Raw genomic sequence first — 17,101 nt, 5'->3', positions numbered from 1 at the left:
TGTTTCAGCAAAGCCAGTAATGTTGGAGTGCCCTTACAGCAGTTTTCTTCACAATCAAAATCACAGTCCTTTAAATGGTTAATAAATGTAGTTGCCTTCCACCCACCTATGACTCTGGACAGTCCCCACCCCTGTCACAAGGGCAGTCCTCCCACCCCACCCCCATATTCATATTCCCATGGCCCATCACAGGAAGAAGGAACCTAGGGCAGAGAGGAGGAAAATCATTAATGCAGAAGTGTGCACATCCAGTTCTCTAGTTCTTGGTAGATTTATGGTGGCAGCCCATTCAGTGATCACCACCTATGTTAGGTCCATGTATCCAGATATATTTTACCTCAAAGGAGATGACTGAAGAATTCACCAATATAGTTATTTCCTTTCTGCCTATTTAACGTTTGTCTTTAAGAAATGTTGACTTTAGAAACTTCTCCCTTGGATATCAACCATCAGGCATCAAGTATAAACAGACTCATTGAATCAGGAGTCTCCAGCCTCATCCTGTCTGTGAATAGCTCCTCTTCTGTTTCCCTCTGACAAGGCCTTAAGCTGACTTCTTTGCTGGAATTTTCTAATCTTGTGACAGCAGGGAAAAGTAGCTGGATGTGGTCCATCTCTTAACACAAACACTCCTCCCTGTCTTGACCAGCTACATATTCCACTGACCAGCCTCATCATCTCTGCCCACAACAGTGGAAATGATCCCTTTCCCACAGATGTTCTCCCACCCACCCTCCCTCCCTTCCTCTTCCTACAAATGTGAAGTCTTAAGTCTTTACTCTCTGGTCTTCAGAGGGTTTGATTAGAAGCAGTCTTCCCATTTAATTTGTGGCTCTGCCTTTTAAAATTGTTTTTTGTCATTTGTTGTTCAGGGAACAACCAGAGTATTTTTTCCCCAGTGTGTCCCAACAGATTCTTAGGCAATAATTTTTCTTGTTGATGATCCTGTGCTCAATAGCACACTACATTGAAGAACCCTGGCCCTCACCATTGTGCGTTGGTTTCTGTGTTAATCTCTGTGATCTGAATCATGTCAGAGTGGTGATAGATTTTGTCATTTTGTTGTGACTATTAGTAATGTTTTACTACTGTATTCATTGGGGCTGCATTGAGACCAGCCAAATCCATTTATAGCTTTACTGAGCCGGATTGATTTGTCAAGATTTCCCAAGTGAAAGTTGGGCACATTGCCCAACTCCTGCTGGTGGTATCTTTGGGGAGTGTGGAATGGGGTGGGGGGATGTCCTGGGGCAGGGGTGGGAATGACACATATAAGGCATTCCTTTTGTTTTGTTTTGTTTTTTCGCTTGTGCTCATTAAATAGCAAGGGTGTTTACTTGGGATTTGGGGATCAGTTGTCAGCCATGTTGAATTTGGCAAACTGAGCTGCGTGCCCTGAGAGCCCTCTTTTTATTTCTTCGTTTCCATATTGTCTGACTTACTTCGCCTAGGAATACCTAAGTTATCCGGTCCAGTGTTCCCTGATGAGAGTGGAAGATTTTCCTGGAAAGGCAGCTGTCCATGCCAGGTCATCTGTCAGGATGTTATGGTGGTGTGCGGTCAGAGCAGAGGGCCTTTTTTTTCCTGTAATGTGCTCTACTTCCTTAAGCATGCTTGGTTTCAAAGATGACCACCACTTTAAAAGAAAGATTTCCTTACAGCTCTCCAGAGAACTGTCATACTAAGGTGATAGGAAAGGCTTCTCAGATACAAGCCAACAGTCTGTTTTCCGATTACAGAAACTCCTCTCACATACAGGTTGTGCTTGGAAAGGCTGTCCCTCAATTCCACCTATAAACTGAAAGTGATAAGCTACTGTCTTGCGATCTTGCAGAGCCAATAGTTGAGTCACTCATCTCTGAAAGGTAACTTTGTTCATATCTATGTATTTTCAAACCTGGAAGTTCGTAAATTGAAAGTTTCAGTATTAGCTGTATTGTTCTTTCTTGATGAGGAATAGAAATGGCAGCAAAAAGCAAGTCAGCAATCTGAAAACTCCAGTCTCCTCTAACACTGGCTTTGTTTTAAATCAAGACGGGAAGAGATACACGAGGGGAGGGAGGGAAGATTTGCTGGCTGCCCATTCTTATCTCAGTGACATAGATGCCTCGGGATTACAGGCATGCGGAGCACTGAACCTCTTTTTTGTCGTTCTTCCTATGACATTTGTGGCAGAACTTTCTAGTTGATTCTGTTCACATGAAATGTGACAAGCATTTTTACACCATGAGACAGTTTACTACCCACATGCCACACCCATTGTCTCTCTCATCAGCCAGCCCCATAACCGCATCCAGAGGGATGCAGCTGAAGGGGGGCCGTGCCTTTCTGCTCTCCTGACACTCCTTTCACGTGGCAGGTTTGCAGGGTGGTCGGCCCCAGTCTGGACAACTGTGTCCGTGCCTGCTCGGCTGCCCTCCATTTGGTTGGTGCGGCCGGTGTGGGCATGCACAACCTGGCTCCCACTTGAGAAGTCTTGGGATGCCGGCTCCCTTGACTCCATTTTCATTTTCTCTTCTTTTAAGTAAGAGTGGCTCTGTATAGCCATAATTAACTCTCAAATTCACATTGGTGTGCTGTGATCAAATGAAGGTTGGACTGAATCTTTTCAAATTGTAACCATGGTAATTGAGGGGGGTGGCATAGAATGAATATATAAAAATATAATGGCAATTGTTCTGAATGACTGAGTGTCCTCCTGACATGTAATTAGCTGTTTTAGCAGGATGTAGATTGGCATGGTCATAATTAAAAGAATTTCTGTCCTTTATGTGATTGGAAATGGCAGCACTCCCATCCCCTGTTCCCTCTTAGCACTAATGCTCCCAAGAACATTTGGAACAGCAGCTCTGTAAACTAAAATAATGACATGGTGCTTCTGTTCTCCCCTAAGTGAAACAGCAGAATTTGGAGTTGTTTCAGCTTCAAAATGGAAGCCTTTGATTATTGTTCCCCGTTTGACTTCTAAGTTCTTTGAAACTTCATTCAACATCCAGTTCCAACTTGCTCCACCTCTGGCAGAAACCACAGTCGGGACCCCAGAAGGAGCCCCTCTGACCAGCCTCCAGTGCATTCCAGCCCATGGTCTGGCCAGCTCAGGGCCCTTGCTTGCCTAACTCGAGGACACTGCTGCTTGCTGGGCTCCCTGGGATCTTCAGATTTCCCTTGGTTGCTTGATATTTCCATTGCTGTCACTATCAGAAAGCATTTCCCAAACAGAAGTTTACAGAAAATTGAATCAAGGTTTCCTCATTGAATCCTAAGGCTCAGACAACATGACAGGACACACATAACTAACACAGGCTTTAAACAGGTGGGGGCATGAATAGAGTACTAGTCATGACATTCTAAAGCTACTGGAGCATGGGACACGTGTGTCTGTGCGCTCCTCTCACACCCCTTGGCAGGTGCCCCCTCCCGCCGGCGCTGTTGCCCTGAGTCTTCCCCACTGTTCCGCTGTGCCAGTGTGAGCATCTCCCCGGCATTCAAGTTCATGTTCTCTCCCTCCCACTCTTCCTCCTGTCTCTTCCGTGCTCCCTGTCGCACGGAACATCATGTGGGCTTGATGCCATACACAGTCTCTGACCATGGTCCCCTACTTTTCTCCGGAAGTGTCACAGTGGACAGGAGCTGCTGAGTCACCAACTCACCTTTCCCTGGAATGTGGCTTTGTTTGTTTTCCCCCATCACTTGCAGAGGTCTTTATTCAATTATATGATCAAGAATGAGTCTACAAGGATACCAGCACCAGACATAGTGCCAAATGGCCTTTTGCAAGCTGTTCCATGCCCAAGAGGCTCACATTTGTGCTGGGTGAGCCTGGGACCATGAGCCTTTTCTTTTCCAGGTCTGGACACTCCAGGGTTGGTTTGGCTAGCCACTGGGGAGAGTACAACTCTGGCCTTTTTTAATATTTTGCTGCTTCTCTTTGTACAGATCTTTCCCCCTCCATATACCAAAAGGAATCCTAACCTAGTTGAAATACTAGTTGCAATTCAGTTTCATGAGAATGCTGAAGTAGGCTGCTGATTTAAAATTTTCCTCTTCCCTGAAAATACACACACCTAGAGAATTTAGGGAAAGGCTCTTAGGCCTTGGGAATCTTATCTTTTCATTCCCCGCAAAATACCTACAAAAAAATATATAGTATTCCTTCAGTAGTCCTCCTCCTACAGGCTCTGAAACCAGCCTCATTCCCACCCAGCGCTTGCACGTCTGCATTCAAGATCCATGTATGCAGTTGTTGAAACTGTTTTCTTTGAGATCCTATCTTTATGACAATTGGAATGATTACAGATTTATGACCCCAAAGAGTACAGCATTCCTTTTCCTGTTTTCCCAGCTGCTAAAAGATGACTCTTTCCATTAGAATTTAGAATCCATCTTAAGATTAGAGATGGTAAGAACTGACTGGATGGGTCTAATTCTATGATTTGTGAGACATGCATTAAAATCGTCAGCAGAACATTCTGATGATCCACCTACACTCAGAGAAAACAATTAACACCACAGTTAAAACCTAATGGAGCCCCTGTCTTAGGGATCAAGGTATTAGAGGTGCTGCCTCAGGGATGGTGCTACTTCAAAAGAACTGAAGTTGGAGAGACACCTCCCTTCCTAAATGCTTCTGCAGGCCACTCTGGTGCTTCAGAAAACCCCAACCATATATTCCTTTATCAGCAGCCCCCACCCCTTTCCATCACAACTCAACTTACCAAAATCAGTGAAAATTGAGGCAGTGCTTACCCATGAAATATGTGGGTTTTGTTCTTGTAGGAAACTAAAGATGCCACCACTGTAAATCATAATATGACAGAGACAAACGCACAGGTCTCCCGAGCACCCCAAAGTCAATACAGCCCATGTTTTCTGAGCACATACTGTGTGCGGGGCGCCGTGCTGGACATGTGTGCTGCCTCATGACCCAACACCAAGCAAGTCACCTCGCCCACGGCAAGGCAAGTCTCCCCTCGTTTCTTTCATTTCAGTAGGACGTTCATCTTCAAACAACAGACCGCATAGGATGGTCTGCCCTCTCTGAACACTAACCTGGTTTGTTTTCTCACACAGTAGTGCCAGGTGCCCCCCAGGTGCGCTGTGACATCGCCCCCACCTCTGTGAGCTGAACTCCCTCCGTGAGGGTCTGGATGCTACAGCCTCTCCAGAGTCTTCCTCCTTGGTCAGTGGTGAGGACAGGAGTGCAGGGAGGCGCCGCAGTGGTTGACAGGGTGGGAAGCCTGTGTGGCTGAGGGGAACTTGAACTCCAGCACCCCTTGCCTGCAGTTAGCAAAGGCAGAGACCAGGAAACCTTCTTGTGCTTCCCGTCTTCCCTCTCCAGCTCTTGTAGCACTTCCCTGGTCATTCCTTCGGGGCTCCTGCTGTGTTCAGGAGCATCTTGCCTAGCTGGCCCCTCCTCCTCTAGAACCCGAGGGTCTGGGGTTCTGGAATTAGATCAGTGTCTGCTCTGCCTCAGGCCTCCCTGGCTCCTCATGGGTCCTGACTGCAAAGAAATAACAGTTGCTGGAGACATACCTTGATTTGGTCTCAGCGTAAGAACTTTCTAGAACCCAGAATCCAGCCGAAGCACGAGCTCCTTTGAGGTAGAGGTCTGGTTCCTGTCCTGTCACGTTTCATGTGGAACTGTGGTGACTGTTGTCAGGGACATTGAACAAGGGACATGGGTGCCAAGCTGCCCTGAGGACTCGGCTAACTAAAGTTCCACATTTCTTCCCTTCTCCACCTGTCTACCTCTTTTCCAACAAACATAAGTGGTCCTCTAGGGGTTGGCGGTCTCATGGTCTCTCTCTTCTGATCTGCTCTGCCCTGTTGTGGGCATCTTGGAACCATCTCAGAAGCAAAGCCACAGCTGTGGACTGGTCCTTGTGAGAGTCTCCCTGGATCCTATGTACCTGTAATAGGTACATAGTTACGTTATTATCCAACCTCCAGTCCCCAAAAAGCCTCCTTAATTTGAAGGAGAAAAGGTGTATGTGCCTTGCATTTTGTTATCGGTCCAGATTTTGCATCTGGTGGTGGCTGGGGTGCCATTGGGATTTTGGAATGGGAGTAGTTTGATTCCTCCCTAGGAAGGAACTCATGGCTCTCACAAACCAGTGTCTGTGGCAGTGACAAGTCACAGAATTTGTGTTTCAATTCTTTCTTCCCTTTAGGACTTTTTCAACTTCCTGTCACTTCGGGCTAAGTCTAAATTTCAGTCATGTTTTGTGGTTTCCTTTGAGCACAGAAACCTCTCCTTTCCTTCCATTACTGGAACTAAGATCCCAGCATAAACTCATGAGAGTCACTTTTCCACCTCATCATTTGCTGGAGGTATTAAGCTGGACACAGAATGACATCAGTGTCATACTAATGTGAGCAGCAGCCACTCTGGTGTGTTCCATTGAACTCTTGTTCTTAAACCAGATTCACGGGGGGCAGGCACAGAGTTAGAAGAGTGGGCTGCATGAAGACGCGTGTTCAGCGGTGGCTGCTTTCCAGCAGCATTGTTGTATGCCTTGAAAACCACATTTCATTATGTTAGAATCGGTGATCCCCTTAATACTGCATCTCTGAAAACGGGCACCATGAAACCAAAACCAAAGTTCTGGAGGTGGGGAGTGGAGCTTTTCTTTCAAAGCACTGGGAGCTTGGGCAGGGCGTCCCCTGACTGCTCCTCAGTTTTGTCGGAACACTCAGAAGGGCCTCCTCTTCCTAGTAGTTGCCTCATGTTGACTCGAGAAAGCAAGTGTGTGCAGCCTGTGCCTCCCCGACCCATGGCGGGCGTCTGGATAGACCCTGGGAGCCTCCCCACCCCTGCCTCTTCTAGCCACTTCTCCAGGGGGCTGTAGAGCACGGTCATGGGAAGGCCTCTGCTGGGCCAAGTCCCTGGCCCCTAAGCCATCACAGCACTGGCGTCTTCAGACACACCCTGGCTGCAAGGCAGGACACTCCGTTTGCCGAGAGACGCCAAGTGCGTCATCATTGCCTCCCCTGGAAGAGCCCACAGCCTTCTATGACCTCCCCCCACCCCGGGCTCGCCCTGCCTTCCACGGCCATGGTCACATTGGGTATGCAGTACCTTTCAAGGATAAATTTTTGTTTATGTTTTTTAAGTGCCTAAGCAAGTTATAGACCTCTGGAACCTGCCAGAGAGTTGGCCTGTGCCCTGTCCCCATCCCTCCCCACCCTGCACTGGCCCTTGAGGGTGGGCACAGGGCGGCTGCCCCTCTCCAGTGTCCCTGGCGTTCTGCAGGCAGAACAAGGCAGGGACAAACTAGCGGGAGAGATTGCTTCACAGCCACATCAGGCTGGCTTCATCACTGTTTTCCAGCGTTTCTTTCTTTAGGGCTGTTTCTGTTTATGTGGTTTTGGTCTTGGTTCATAGAGAATTTAAGTCTGCTTAGGGAAATCTCAGTAGCCACTAAGAAGACAGGAGAGCAAGACAGCCTCAGAGCAGCATTCCAGCTCTGGCTTTGGTAGGAGTTGGAAATGTGTCCACATCCAAGAGGGCAAAGCGTCGAATCATCCTAGCTCATGAGCCTGACTCAGCTGCCAGCATGAGCCACTGGAACCCCAGCTGCCTTTGCGAGCCCTCTCTTCCTAGACTAGAGGGATCGGGGTGTCTGCTCACGAGGGTTTGGGAAAGCCAGCAGTCGGGCATTCAGATCCAAAGTGTGTCTTTGGAAATGAGTGTGAGAGTATTTGTTTCTTTTTTTAAAAATAATTTAAGTCTGATCTAAATATGGGGCCTTTATTCTGTGATGGGTGTACGACAGATTATTTTGTGACTGCACTCTGTTCAAATCACATCACTAAGCAGTGCTCAGATGATTTGTTGGTGCATTAAAAGGTTTTACAAAATGGAACAATCCATACCCAGGCACTTTATTTTCATTAATAATCCAGCATTTTTGTTCAGACAGTGTAATGACCCAAAACACTGGGTATTCATATTTGACACATGGGCAAACTTGCCAGTGGAATTATGACCTGATAGAGAAGGGAAGGCAGGCTGACGAAGGTGATCGAATGGGGGAACAGTGCTGTGGTGAGCATGAGAATGAGGCTTTTCTGTAGCATGTAAACCAAACCAGGCCCTTGGCAGTGCGTCATCCCTCAGTTCTCCAGATGCTATTTTTGCAGGTTCTACCAAGTGCTTGTTGATTACCCTAGTTGTAATTGTCTAGGGAAGAGATGAATGTAAGTGAGAGTGCAGAGCACTGGGGAGGGCGACAGTGAAATGCAATTAGAGGCAGCAAGAGAGTCCTAGTCTGTTCTCACGTAACCGGACTTGAAAGCTGCAGCGCGAGCAGAGTGCTGGGGGTGGATTCCACTGCCGAACCACGGCACCTTTGCTTTACTCTTCAGCATGGGGGTGGTAACTAGCTGCACAGCAAGTTATGAAATGGAAAGCAAGCTTAACGGCTGTCATCTCGTCGGATACCCCGGAGCAGATGCCTTGGGATTGCCTGAAGTGTTTCGCATCCACCAAATAAGTTGAGTTTCTAAGATGGGCCATGCGGGATCCCTGCCACATGGGCGTGGGGGCAGCGCGCTCCTCCCTGCCTCGGCTGCTGTGTGTCTTAGTCTTCGTGTTTCCCCTTGGCGTCTCCTCTAGTCCCTGTCCATCTTGTACACCATGTGTCCCTGAGGGTGAGTCACACCTGTGTCTGAGTCTGCTGTAAGGTGTTCAGTCTACCTCAAGGGGTCATCATGGTAAGCTCTGTCCCACGGCATCCTCCGTCCATCGCCACACACACTGGAATGTATCTCCCCCGCCCCGCCCCGCCCCTTCGATAACCTCCTGACCCTGTCTTTCCTATAATCACCACAAACTCCTAGTGCAAATTGGATGCTGCTTTAAATGTGAAAACAATTGTTCAAAAGCTATAAAACCTGAATGAAAGCTGAAGCTGAATTTATAAGCCTTGTTGCGTATGAGCCAAAAGTGCAAAAAGCTCTATATAATGAACTAACCTGCCACTCGTATAAATATAAATATATATAAATATATTAAAATCAGACTGTTCTACAAAATTGTGTATTGTATTTTTGTGTACGTACAATTTTCTGCTAAGCAGAAGGAGGATGTAGTATAGGATGCTGTGAGAAGAGATTTGGTTTAATCCTATTTCTTTGTTACTGATTTTTGTTAACATCAGATGCCTGTCTTTGTCTTATATGTGTATGACACTGTTTGGAAAGCTGCAGTATCTCTCTTCCTGAGGTCCAGAGGCCATTAAAGAATAAACATGGGGCTTAGAGTTGTCTTGGCCACCACACACAGACAGGTAAGCCGGCAGAGTTCAGCTCCCTACACGGTGTGTTGGGACCTGGGACCTGGAGCCACTCGTGGTCCTGAGGTGGGACTGAGGGAGGGAAAGGGCTCCCCCACTTCAGGCCGGTCACTGTATTTTGACTTCCCTCTGGGAAGCAAAATCCCACTCGTAAAAATCAACTTCCAAGACAAAAGATGATCCGATGTCACTCTTCTGGGTCCACCGGGAAAGGACACAGGATGTCTCTGAACTTTGGAACAGCCCTCATATTTTGGGGCCAGAAGTTTGCCCAGAAAGCAGCAGGTGGCTCTGCCTGGCTGTAGCCCGGCTCATCTGCTGTCCCTGGGCTTCGTCTCCCTCTTCTGAGTAGTTGCTGCCTTTCTTCATATCAGGTTACCACAATGCCTCCCCGCTGCTGACGCTTCATCCCCCACACCTCCAGCCCCAGTTACCTGGAGCTCCTCAGAACCCACTTTGCCGGTGCTAAAACACAAGAGGGGGTGAAAGTGGCTGCCAGTAATGGCCAGAAACCAACCACCAGAGGCCAGGCTGAAAGACAAGCTCCGGGTGCCCAGGGGCTGACGGGCCAACCATGTGGCAGGTCCCAGGCCCCACCCACTGCTGCCATCCGCCTCTGAGCTCCACGGTGGTCCCTCTAATGGGAACCTCCTCTAGGGAGAGCGATACTGCACCTTCACCCGTAGGACTCATATTTATAACAATGTGTAATGGCTGTAGCAAAAAGCCCTTGTTTCTAGATGTAAATGGTCACAGAAACAAGCGCTCTATTGTATTGAATAAAATAGTTCAAATGAGTCCTGTATCATTGTATCTCCTATTCTGGATTAGTGCCTTTTGGACAGTAGACTGTTCTGTAATTAAAATGTAGTATACTGCTTTTTTGTACAGTTTTGTTTTAATAAAACTTTTTTTTTTAATTTGTGTTTATTTTAGTATTGTACCTATTAGAGAATAAAATGTATAACTGAATACAGAGTGGCTGGGATTTCTTTGGATCAAAGTGATTATTTGGGAAGTGACCGACCCAAACAGATGGAAGTGTTCCCTTTTGAACATTGGTCCCTTTGTGCATTTAAAATGCCTGGGGAAGGCTCACGCGGACTGCTGCACACCACCTGGGTAAGAGGGCAACACCGAGCCAGGAAGGCCCTCTACACATCCCACTCCCTCCTCCTCCAGCCTGTTTGGCACGTGTCTGGATGACACCAGGAGAGGCTGTGCCTTCTGGGAGTCCCCTGACTGCACCCTCAGTATGGCACATGCCCACCCGGCCTGCCTTTTCCCCACCGTCTTCAAGCGACACGATCACATGAAGATCTGGCCGCCCCTAAAGCCGTCAGGATCCTAGCAGCTCTCCCCGCACTAGGAGTGCAGCCTCTGACTGACGCCAAGCGGCTGAAGTCCATGCAGCTTTTCTCTTCCATTCCAGGCCATGCCCTGAGCCTCATTTTCTTAAAAGAGCTCTGTCTCTCTTGGGGCCGCACCTTCAGCAGCAAACAAAAAACACAGTAAATAAAGCCAAGCCTTCATTATTGGTTCTCTCCAAAGGCTTCCATTGGTTGGCATCAAATTCTTCAGCAGGACTCGAGGACAAGGTGCCCCAGCTTCCCTCTCCCTTCTCAGAGGACAGCTAAGACACAAAAGGTGTGTCTTTTCTTCTTCACAAGCATCATGAGAAAAGATGATGCGAAATTTGCAGCTGCCCCAAACCCTGTTGAAGTTGCCAAGTAGAGGTAGGGAAGGGTTCGGGGTGGGGGGGTGAGGACAGGGGCCAGCTCTGAGGACATCCCCATCCATGTTCCCCTTTCTTGGCCCCGGATTGCTCTTTCTGCTTAAGCAGAAGCACTGGTGAACCTTCCTTCCCACAGCCCACCCAACCCTCCGTGCACACCACATAGCCCAGACATCTCCCGACTGCCCTGTGTCCTCAGAGCACTCTAGGGCCAACTGCCTCAACCCCCCAGGCCCTCCTGGGTGCACCAGTGCCGCCCCTACCATGGCACCCATTGGGACAGCTTGCTTCTGTACTCTCCATGAGGACAGGTACAGGGTAAGTATGTGAGTGTTAGTTAAGCGACTAACAGTGAGTGGAAGGAATGAACTGGGCGTGACATCCATTAGAGCCCATCTCAGGGTCTGGGCAACTCTGAAAAAACCACACAGCCTTAAGCAAACAAAAGACATCTCACTGAGTTGCAAGAGAGTAGCAGCTTGAAAAGTAAGATCCAGTCTAGGCGCTATATCACTTTTACGTTCAGATTCCTGCTTCATTCAGAGCAGGGCATCTCCTGCTGCCAAATTTCTGTCATTATTCAGCAGCGCTTGTCTCCGAGCATTCTTCTACACTGAGGAATGTAACCCGGCCCTGCCCGGCTGTGCTGGCTGATGGACAGCTCTGGTCAGCCCTCGGAGTGGCTGAGCCCTCCACTTGCAAGTGTATTTCATATCCAAGGGCCGACTGATTAGCTGGCACAGCAAGAAAAGCTTTATACAGGGCCACAAGTGCCTCTCTGCCCTTGTGGGAATATGTACTGGCTGCGGGCATCCCTCACTGGTACTGGGCTGGGGCCCTCTGGCTGAGTGGGAATCCACTGGTGAATGGAAGGGAGCGAGGTCACCTTCCCCGACTCAAAGGCTGGACCCAGCAGCATCAGTACCATTCTAGGCCCACACGGCACAGCTGGGCAGGGTGGTTGCAGAATGCAGGCCTCACTGGCAACACCAATGTCAGCCCCGCAACCATGATCCCCCACTTCCCAAAACCCCTTGTTACAGAAGCCCTGCCAGAGGCTGCCCACCTCTGCAGCGGGAAAAGAAGTCCTTTCACCCCAGCTGGACGGAAAGGGGAGGTCCAGTGTGGGGACTAACACGAAGGTCACGGCAGACAGTGGAGTCATGCCTGAGAGCCAAGGACAGTCCTTACCAGGTCACCTGTCTCCCAGTAGCACCACTTACCTGGGGTTGAAGGGCCCCAGAAAGTTTCCATGGTTCCTGGCTTCTGTAAGGGGCTGAAGTCCAAACAAGGAAAGATGACTCGGAACCAGGGGGCCTCCCTGGGCTCTTTGGTCCAAATCATGAAGAGTTCGGCCTCTGGAGTCCATGGGCTGGAGAGGCGAGCATGGCCTGCTGCTGTTCCCTGATCCTCCTCCTCTCAGCCTCAGTCTGGAAAAGCCCCACCACCACCTTTGCTGAGAACAAGGCTACGCCATGACAGGATGGCCTGCCAGGAGCCCCAAAACCCTATGTCGGGGTCAGCGGAAGGAGAAGCAACAAGAGTGACCTCAGACATGATGCAGGTGAGAAATCATCTGGTTTTATTGAGAAGCTGTTGGTCATTTGATGGAAAGACATATATGGTACAAAATTACAGGTGGTTTAGTTCATTACATGATACAAATCATTAGAGTCTTTACAAGTCATTACAGTCTTTGGATTTTTTAAACTCCCATTTACTGTGTACCAAATCAATATAATCCCGGAATCAAAGTCACTTCTTTATATGTGAACTCCTCGCATTTACACGAATCCACACATAGAAAAGCTGTTCCAAGACCCCCCCAACACCATTAGTGTCAGCAGCCCACCAGGAAGGCATCGCGGACTCTGCGGAGAAAGATGCTTTGGGGTTCAACGGGTCAGTATCTTGGGCAGGAAGCACAGGGTCACTCCCGTCTTGTGTGCGTGCACACAGCCACGCACACACACTCAGGACTTCCTGTTTCACATACAGGGAACTTTTAAGGCAAGAGGAGAAAATGCTAGGAAGTAACAGGGGGATCCGAACACCTCCACCTCTCAGGCTCCAGCAGTCACCTTCCCAGCTCCGTTCTCTTATTAAACACACAAGGCCCACCTTGGTGGGACCAGAAACGCCTTCCCCCTCCTCAGCTCCGCCCTCCCACTCCCTCTGGTCAGGCCTGAGCACCCGGGACTCCAGTCACACGCCTGCCCCCTGTCCCCTCTGCTGCTGGACGCAGTGCCCTGGGCAGAAGTGAGGCTTCTCACCCTGGAGCCTCAGTCCTTCACAAGGGCCCAAGGGAAGTGGCGGGGCAGGGCCAGGGACATTCTAGGCATGCAGTGGGGAGGCAGAGCCTCCAGAAGCATCCCCCATCCCCATCTCTGACAGCACCGTGTGTGCGGTTACTGCCCTTCCCAGCCTCGGGTGCCATCTGCGGGCCGACCCGCACTAAGGTGCCACTCCTGGGGCCTTCCAGGAGCGCTTCAGGAGTCCTAAGGTGGGTGGGCGGGCGCGCATTCTTGGGAGGAGAGTCTGCTGGTCAGGGAGGCAAGAAGAGAAGACTAGAAGACGGAGGCCAGCCCGTCCTGGCCCGCCACTCTTGAGACCGCACCTCCTGCCTGCCATCGCTGGCCCGGGGTCGGCGGGGCTCAATGCCTTAGCGACCACGTCGCTGCACGTCCCTCTTTCCCAGCCACAAGCTGACATTAGTCTGCACCGAGAAGCGAGAGTGAACAGGGCCTGGGCCCAAGTCCACCCGCTCCAATCAGGAACTCTGGCTCGTTCTCCTCCACTGTGAGTCAAACCGATGGTAAAAAGCACGGCACACACGTCCCCCAGGACTTTCCCGAGACGGTGCCACAGGAGGCCACTGCTGGGTGGATGGCTCAGCCACCACGAAGTTCCAGGTCCACCTACACTGCCCAACCACCATTCCCAGAGCGTCCCCGCTACATGGCCCAGGGGCTTCCCCACTCAGGGCAACAGCAGTGCCGGCCTCTCACCCAGGCCACAGTGACACCAGCAGACCCAAAAACAAACTTCTTAGTGAAATGGGTTTTAAAAAGAAAGCTGCTGTGCTGGGAAGCGGGTTGAGTTAAAGGGCAAGGCAGAGTGACAGCTCTTCATCCAGGGACAGGTGCCACAGGGTTCCCTCGAAACTCTGGCTAAGAACGAGAGAGCCCTGCAGGGAGTGCCTCCCCCCAGGGGCCAGGCCCTCTACCAGCCTGGCCTCGGCCTTCGTGTCCCTCACAGCAACTGGGGGGAAAAAGACAACCTGTCCTCGCAGCCAGGGCTGGGACAGGCCCACCATGGAGACCGCTCCGTCGGAGGCTTCGAGACCCTGGAGAACGAGTCTTCCATAGCGCTTTCTAGGTGTTGTCTAAATATGAGAACTAGAAACCCGCTCCAAGAGTGGCTGTATGAATCTTGACCTAGGGCTCCTGTCCCTAGATGGGTGGCCTTCCACACATAGCCACCAACCCCCACCCCACAAACCTGGCACCAAAGGCTCCAGGAGCAGAAGTGCCCCAGCAAGGAGGTAAAGGCCACCCTGGAAGCTTCCGGCTGTGTCGCACGCACCATGCACAGTGGGCCCTGGGGGTGTGGCTGCTGCCAGGGTCTGGAGACAAACCAGGCACACTCCCTGTACCCACCCAGTCGCCAAGTCCCAGCCCTACACTCTCAGGGTCTGGGAGTTGCCAAGAAGTTAAAATGATCCAAAGACCTTCCTAGAAACCAAAAGCGCACCCAATAAAGTAGCAACGCCTCTTCCTCTGTCACCGACAACAGAGCACATCACTCTCCCGGGTTTTTGCTTTCATCCAAGTTAAGAGTAAGGCCACTGTGGATCCGCAATAGAGGGATGTGAGGAGGGGGATTTATCCTCTGCTGCCCCCAGGACCCTCCACCTGGGCAGGAGGCCAGCAGCTCTGCAATGGCCAGAGAGGCTGCAACGTGCAAGGCAGGCCCTGGGCCCCCATACACAGGCAGACGACGATTGCGGCTCGCAAGTCATTTCGGATTTTGAAAAAATAAATATAAATAAATACATTCCAAGCCTTCTGTGAAGGGAATCAACGGCAAACTTAAGAGACTTTCCAGGTGTAAAGATGCCAAAACACCCACAAAGAAACCACTAAGAAACCCTGGCAGAGGAGGGATGGGGGGGCTCAGGCCCTTGGCCCCCGCCTGGGGCACCAGGGCCATCTGCCAGAGCCCAGGGCCCTCCAGAGGCACTTGTGGAACCTGGGACTGGGGTGGGAGGCTGGGGGGTCCCCAGAGGCACTTGCAGGAACCTGGGACTGGGGTGGGAGGCTGGGGGGCTTGAGGAGTGAGCCAGGACATCCTGGGGGGGAGGCTTGCCCTCCAGTGGGGAGGAAAGGCACTGGTTACAACTATGGTTTAGGTTAAGACATTAGTGGGGCCACCAGAATGGAAATGATAGAAAGAGCAACATAAGGCCCCAGGCACAGGCACACAGCAAGATGGCCAGGCGCTGCACCACCCAGGGCCTCAGTCCTAGCATTCCCCAGCCCCTGCGGGCACCCAGAACCTTCCGTCCACTTGAGGAGGTACAGCTGAGGTCCCCACTTTCCCCAGCTTCCAGAGGCCCAGGGAGGTCACCAGCCCTGTGTCGTGCAAAAAGCATTCATTGCCCCGCCCCTGGGGAAGAGGCCACCAGGCTCCTGGCTCCCCAGGGCTGTCACTGGCAGGGCTCAAAATGGGCCGGGCACCCCAAGAAGAGTTCGCCCTGAGGCAGCGGCTCAGTTGGCCCAAGATTTCCGGTTCTCAGGGTTCTTGTGGCTCCTGTCGGCCTTGGCCAGGGCAGCTGTCAGCGAGGCCAGGTTGGTGGCGGAGCCCGAGAGAGTGGAGCTCCGGCGGGCCTCAGAGACACCCAGCCGGAGCCCTGTGCTGCGCCGCCGCACGGGGCCCGTGGCCCTGCGGACCCGGTTGGGCCTGACCAGCAGCCCGTAGCCGGGGTTACACCTGAAGTACTGCTTCCCGCCGATGGAACCGTCATTCTTACCTGTGGAGGAAGGAGAGGGTGACATGGAGGGCAGCCCAGCTGCAGACTCCCCCCTACACCTCCCTCGCCTCTGCAGAGGCCATGTGCCCACACTGCCACCCCCCTGGCACAGGCCCTACACAGTCAGCACTCAGAAACTGGTCCTTGTTTGGCAGGGACTGGCTAAGTGAATGTGGCCAGGGCACGGAGTGCCTGCCTCCCGGGACAGTGAGCAGTGGTGACCAAGGATGCACAGCCCATCCTGCAGCCTCAGGTAGGAGGCGACAGGCCCTGGGGAATGCCTTGCGGACGCGCAGGTGCAGGCCAGCCACTAAGGCACAGCTGCTCCCACCCGTGGGTGAACAGATCCTTCTCCATCTGGACCCAGGCCTGGGCTGGGTGGCGGGAGAATGGTTCTTTTGCTGAATCTATGAAGTGGAAACAGGCAAAACTGCCAAATGACGGCGAGTCAGAGGCCAGCGAGATGTGTCCGGATGGGGTGAGGAAGAGCCTCCTCGAAGGGCAAAGCAGAGATGCTCTAAGGTGAAGGATGAGAAGGCAGAGCCCAGGGAGAGCCAAGAGCGGGGGAGACCAGAACAAAAGGAGCAAGGGCAGCCATGGCGATGGGGGGATGAGTACAGCATCTGTGTAGCCAAAATCATCAGGAATCTTCCACGCCATTTCCAGGGACTAGCCCTGCCCCCAGCTTCACCCCTGCAGGCCCAGCCGCTCCTGCAGCTTCAGCCAATCCGCTGCCTCCCGGCCCCTCCTCTCCTGCCGGGACCCTGTCCCCTCTCAGGCCAGCCACGCTCCTGCTTCCCCCGACCCCCGGCACCACCCTGGAGCCTGGAGTGCCCGGTACCCACCTGAGGGCAGGTCGAGCTCCACGCCAACCCACGTGCCCTCCTGGAAGTCAACAGGCCCCACGTATCTCACCACGCCTGTTTTGTGGGCGCCCACGGTGACGAACTCGCCCTCTCGGAGCCACTCCGGGACCTCCTCAGCTTCCTCAGAATCAGAGGCCAGGGCCTGCCCCCCAGCGCCAGTGGCCGGCGCGTC

The 17,101-nt window shown here is 51.6% G+C and overlaps 1 protein-coding gene across 1 annotated transcript in view; it reads right to left on the bottom strand.

Moving 5' to 3' along the window:
- Nucleotides 1–12,590: 12,590 nt before the first annotated feature.
- Nucleotides 12,591–17,101, bottom strand: part of KIF13B (kinesin family member 13B) — a 231,979-nt gene continuing 227,468 nt past the window's right edge. Inside the window, exons 41-42 of the mRNA XM_011944608.1 lie at nucleotides 16,909–17,101; nucleotides 12,591–16,063 (exon numbers count right to left, since the gene is read on the bottom strand). Coding sequence (XP_011799998.1) covers nucleotides 15,801–16,063; nucleotides 16,909–17,101 — 456 coding nt within the window. The 3' untranslated portion in view covers nucleotides 12,591–15,800. The remainder of the gene's footprint in view (nucleotides 16,064–16,908) is intronic.

The sequence above is a fragment of the Colobus angolensis genome, unplaced genomic scaffold (genome assembly GCF_000951035.1).
Source record: "Colobus angolensis palliatus isolate OR3802 unplaced genomic scaffold, Cang.pa_1.0 Scaffold233, whole genome shotgun sequence".
In the NCBI taxonomy this organism is placed as follows: domain Eukaryota; kingdom Metazoa; phylum Chordata; class Mammalia; order Primates; family Cercopithecidae; genus Colobus; species Colobus angolensis.
Note: the sequence above shows the minus strand (reverse complement) of the source record. Positions and strands in the feature narration are given on the sequence as shown.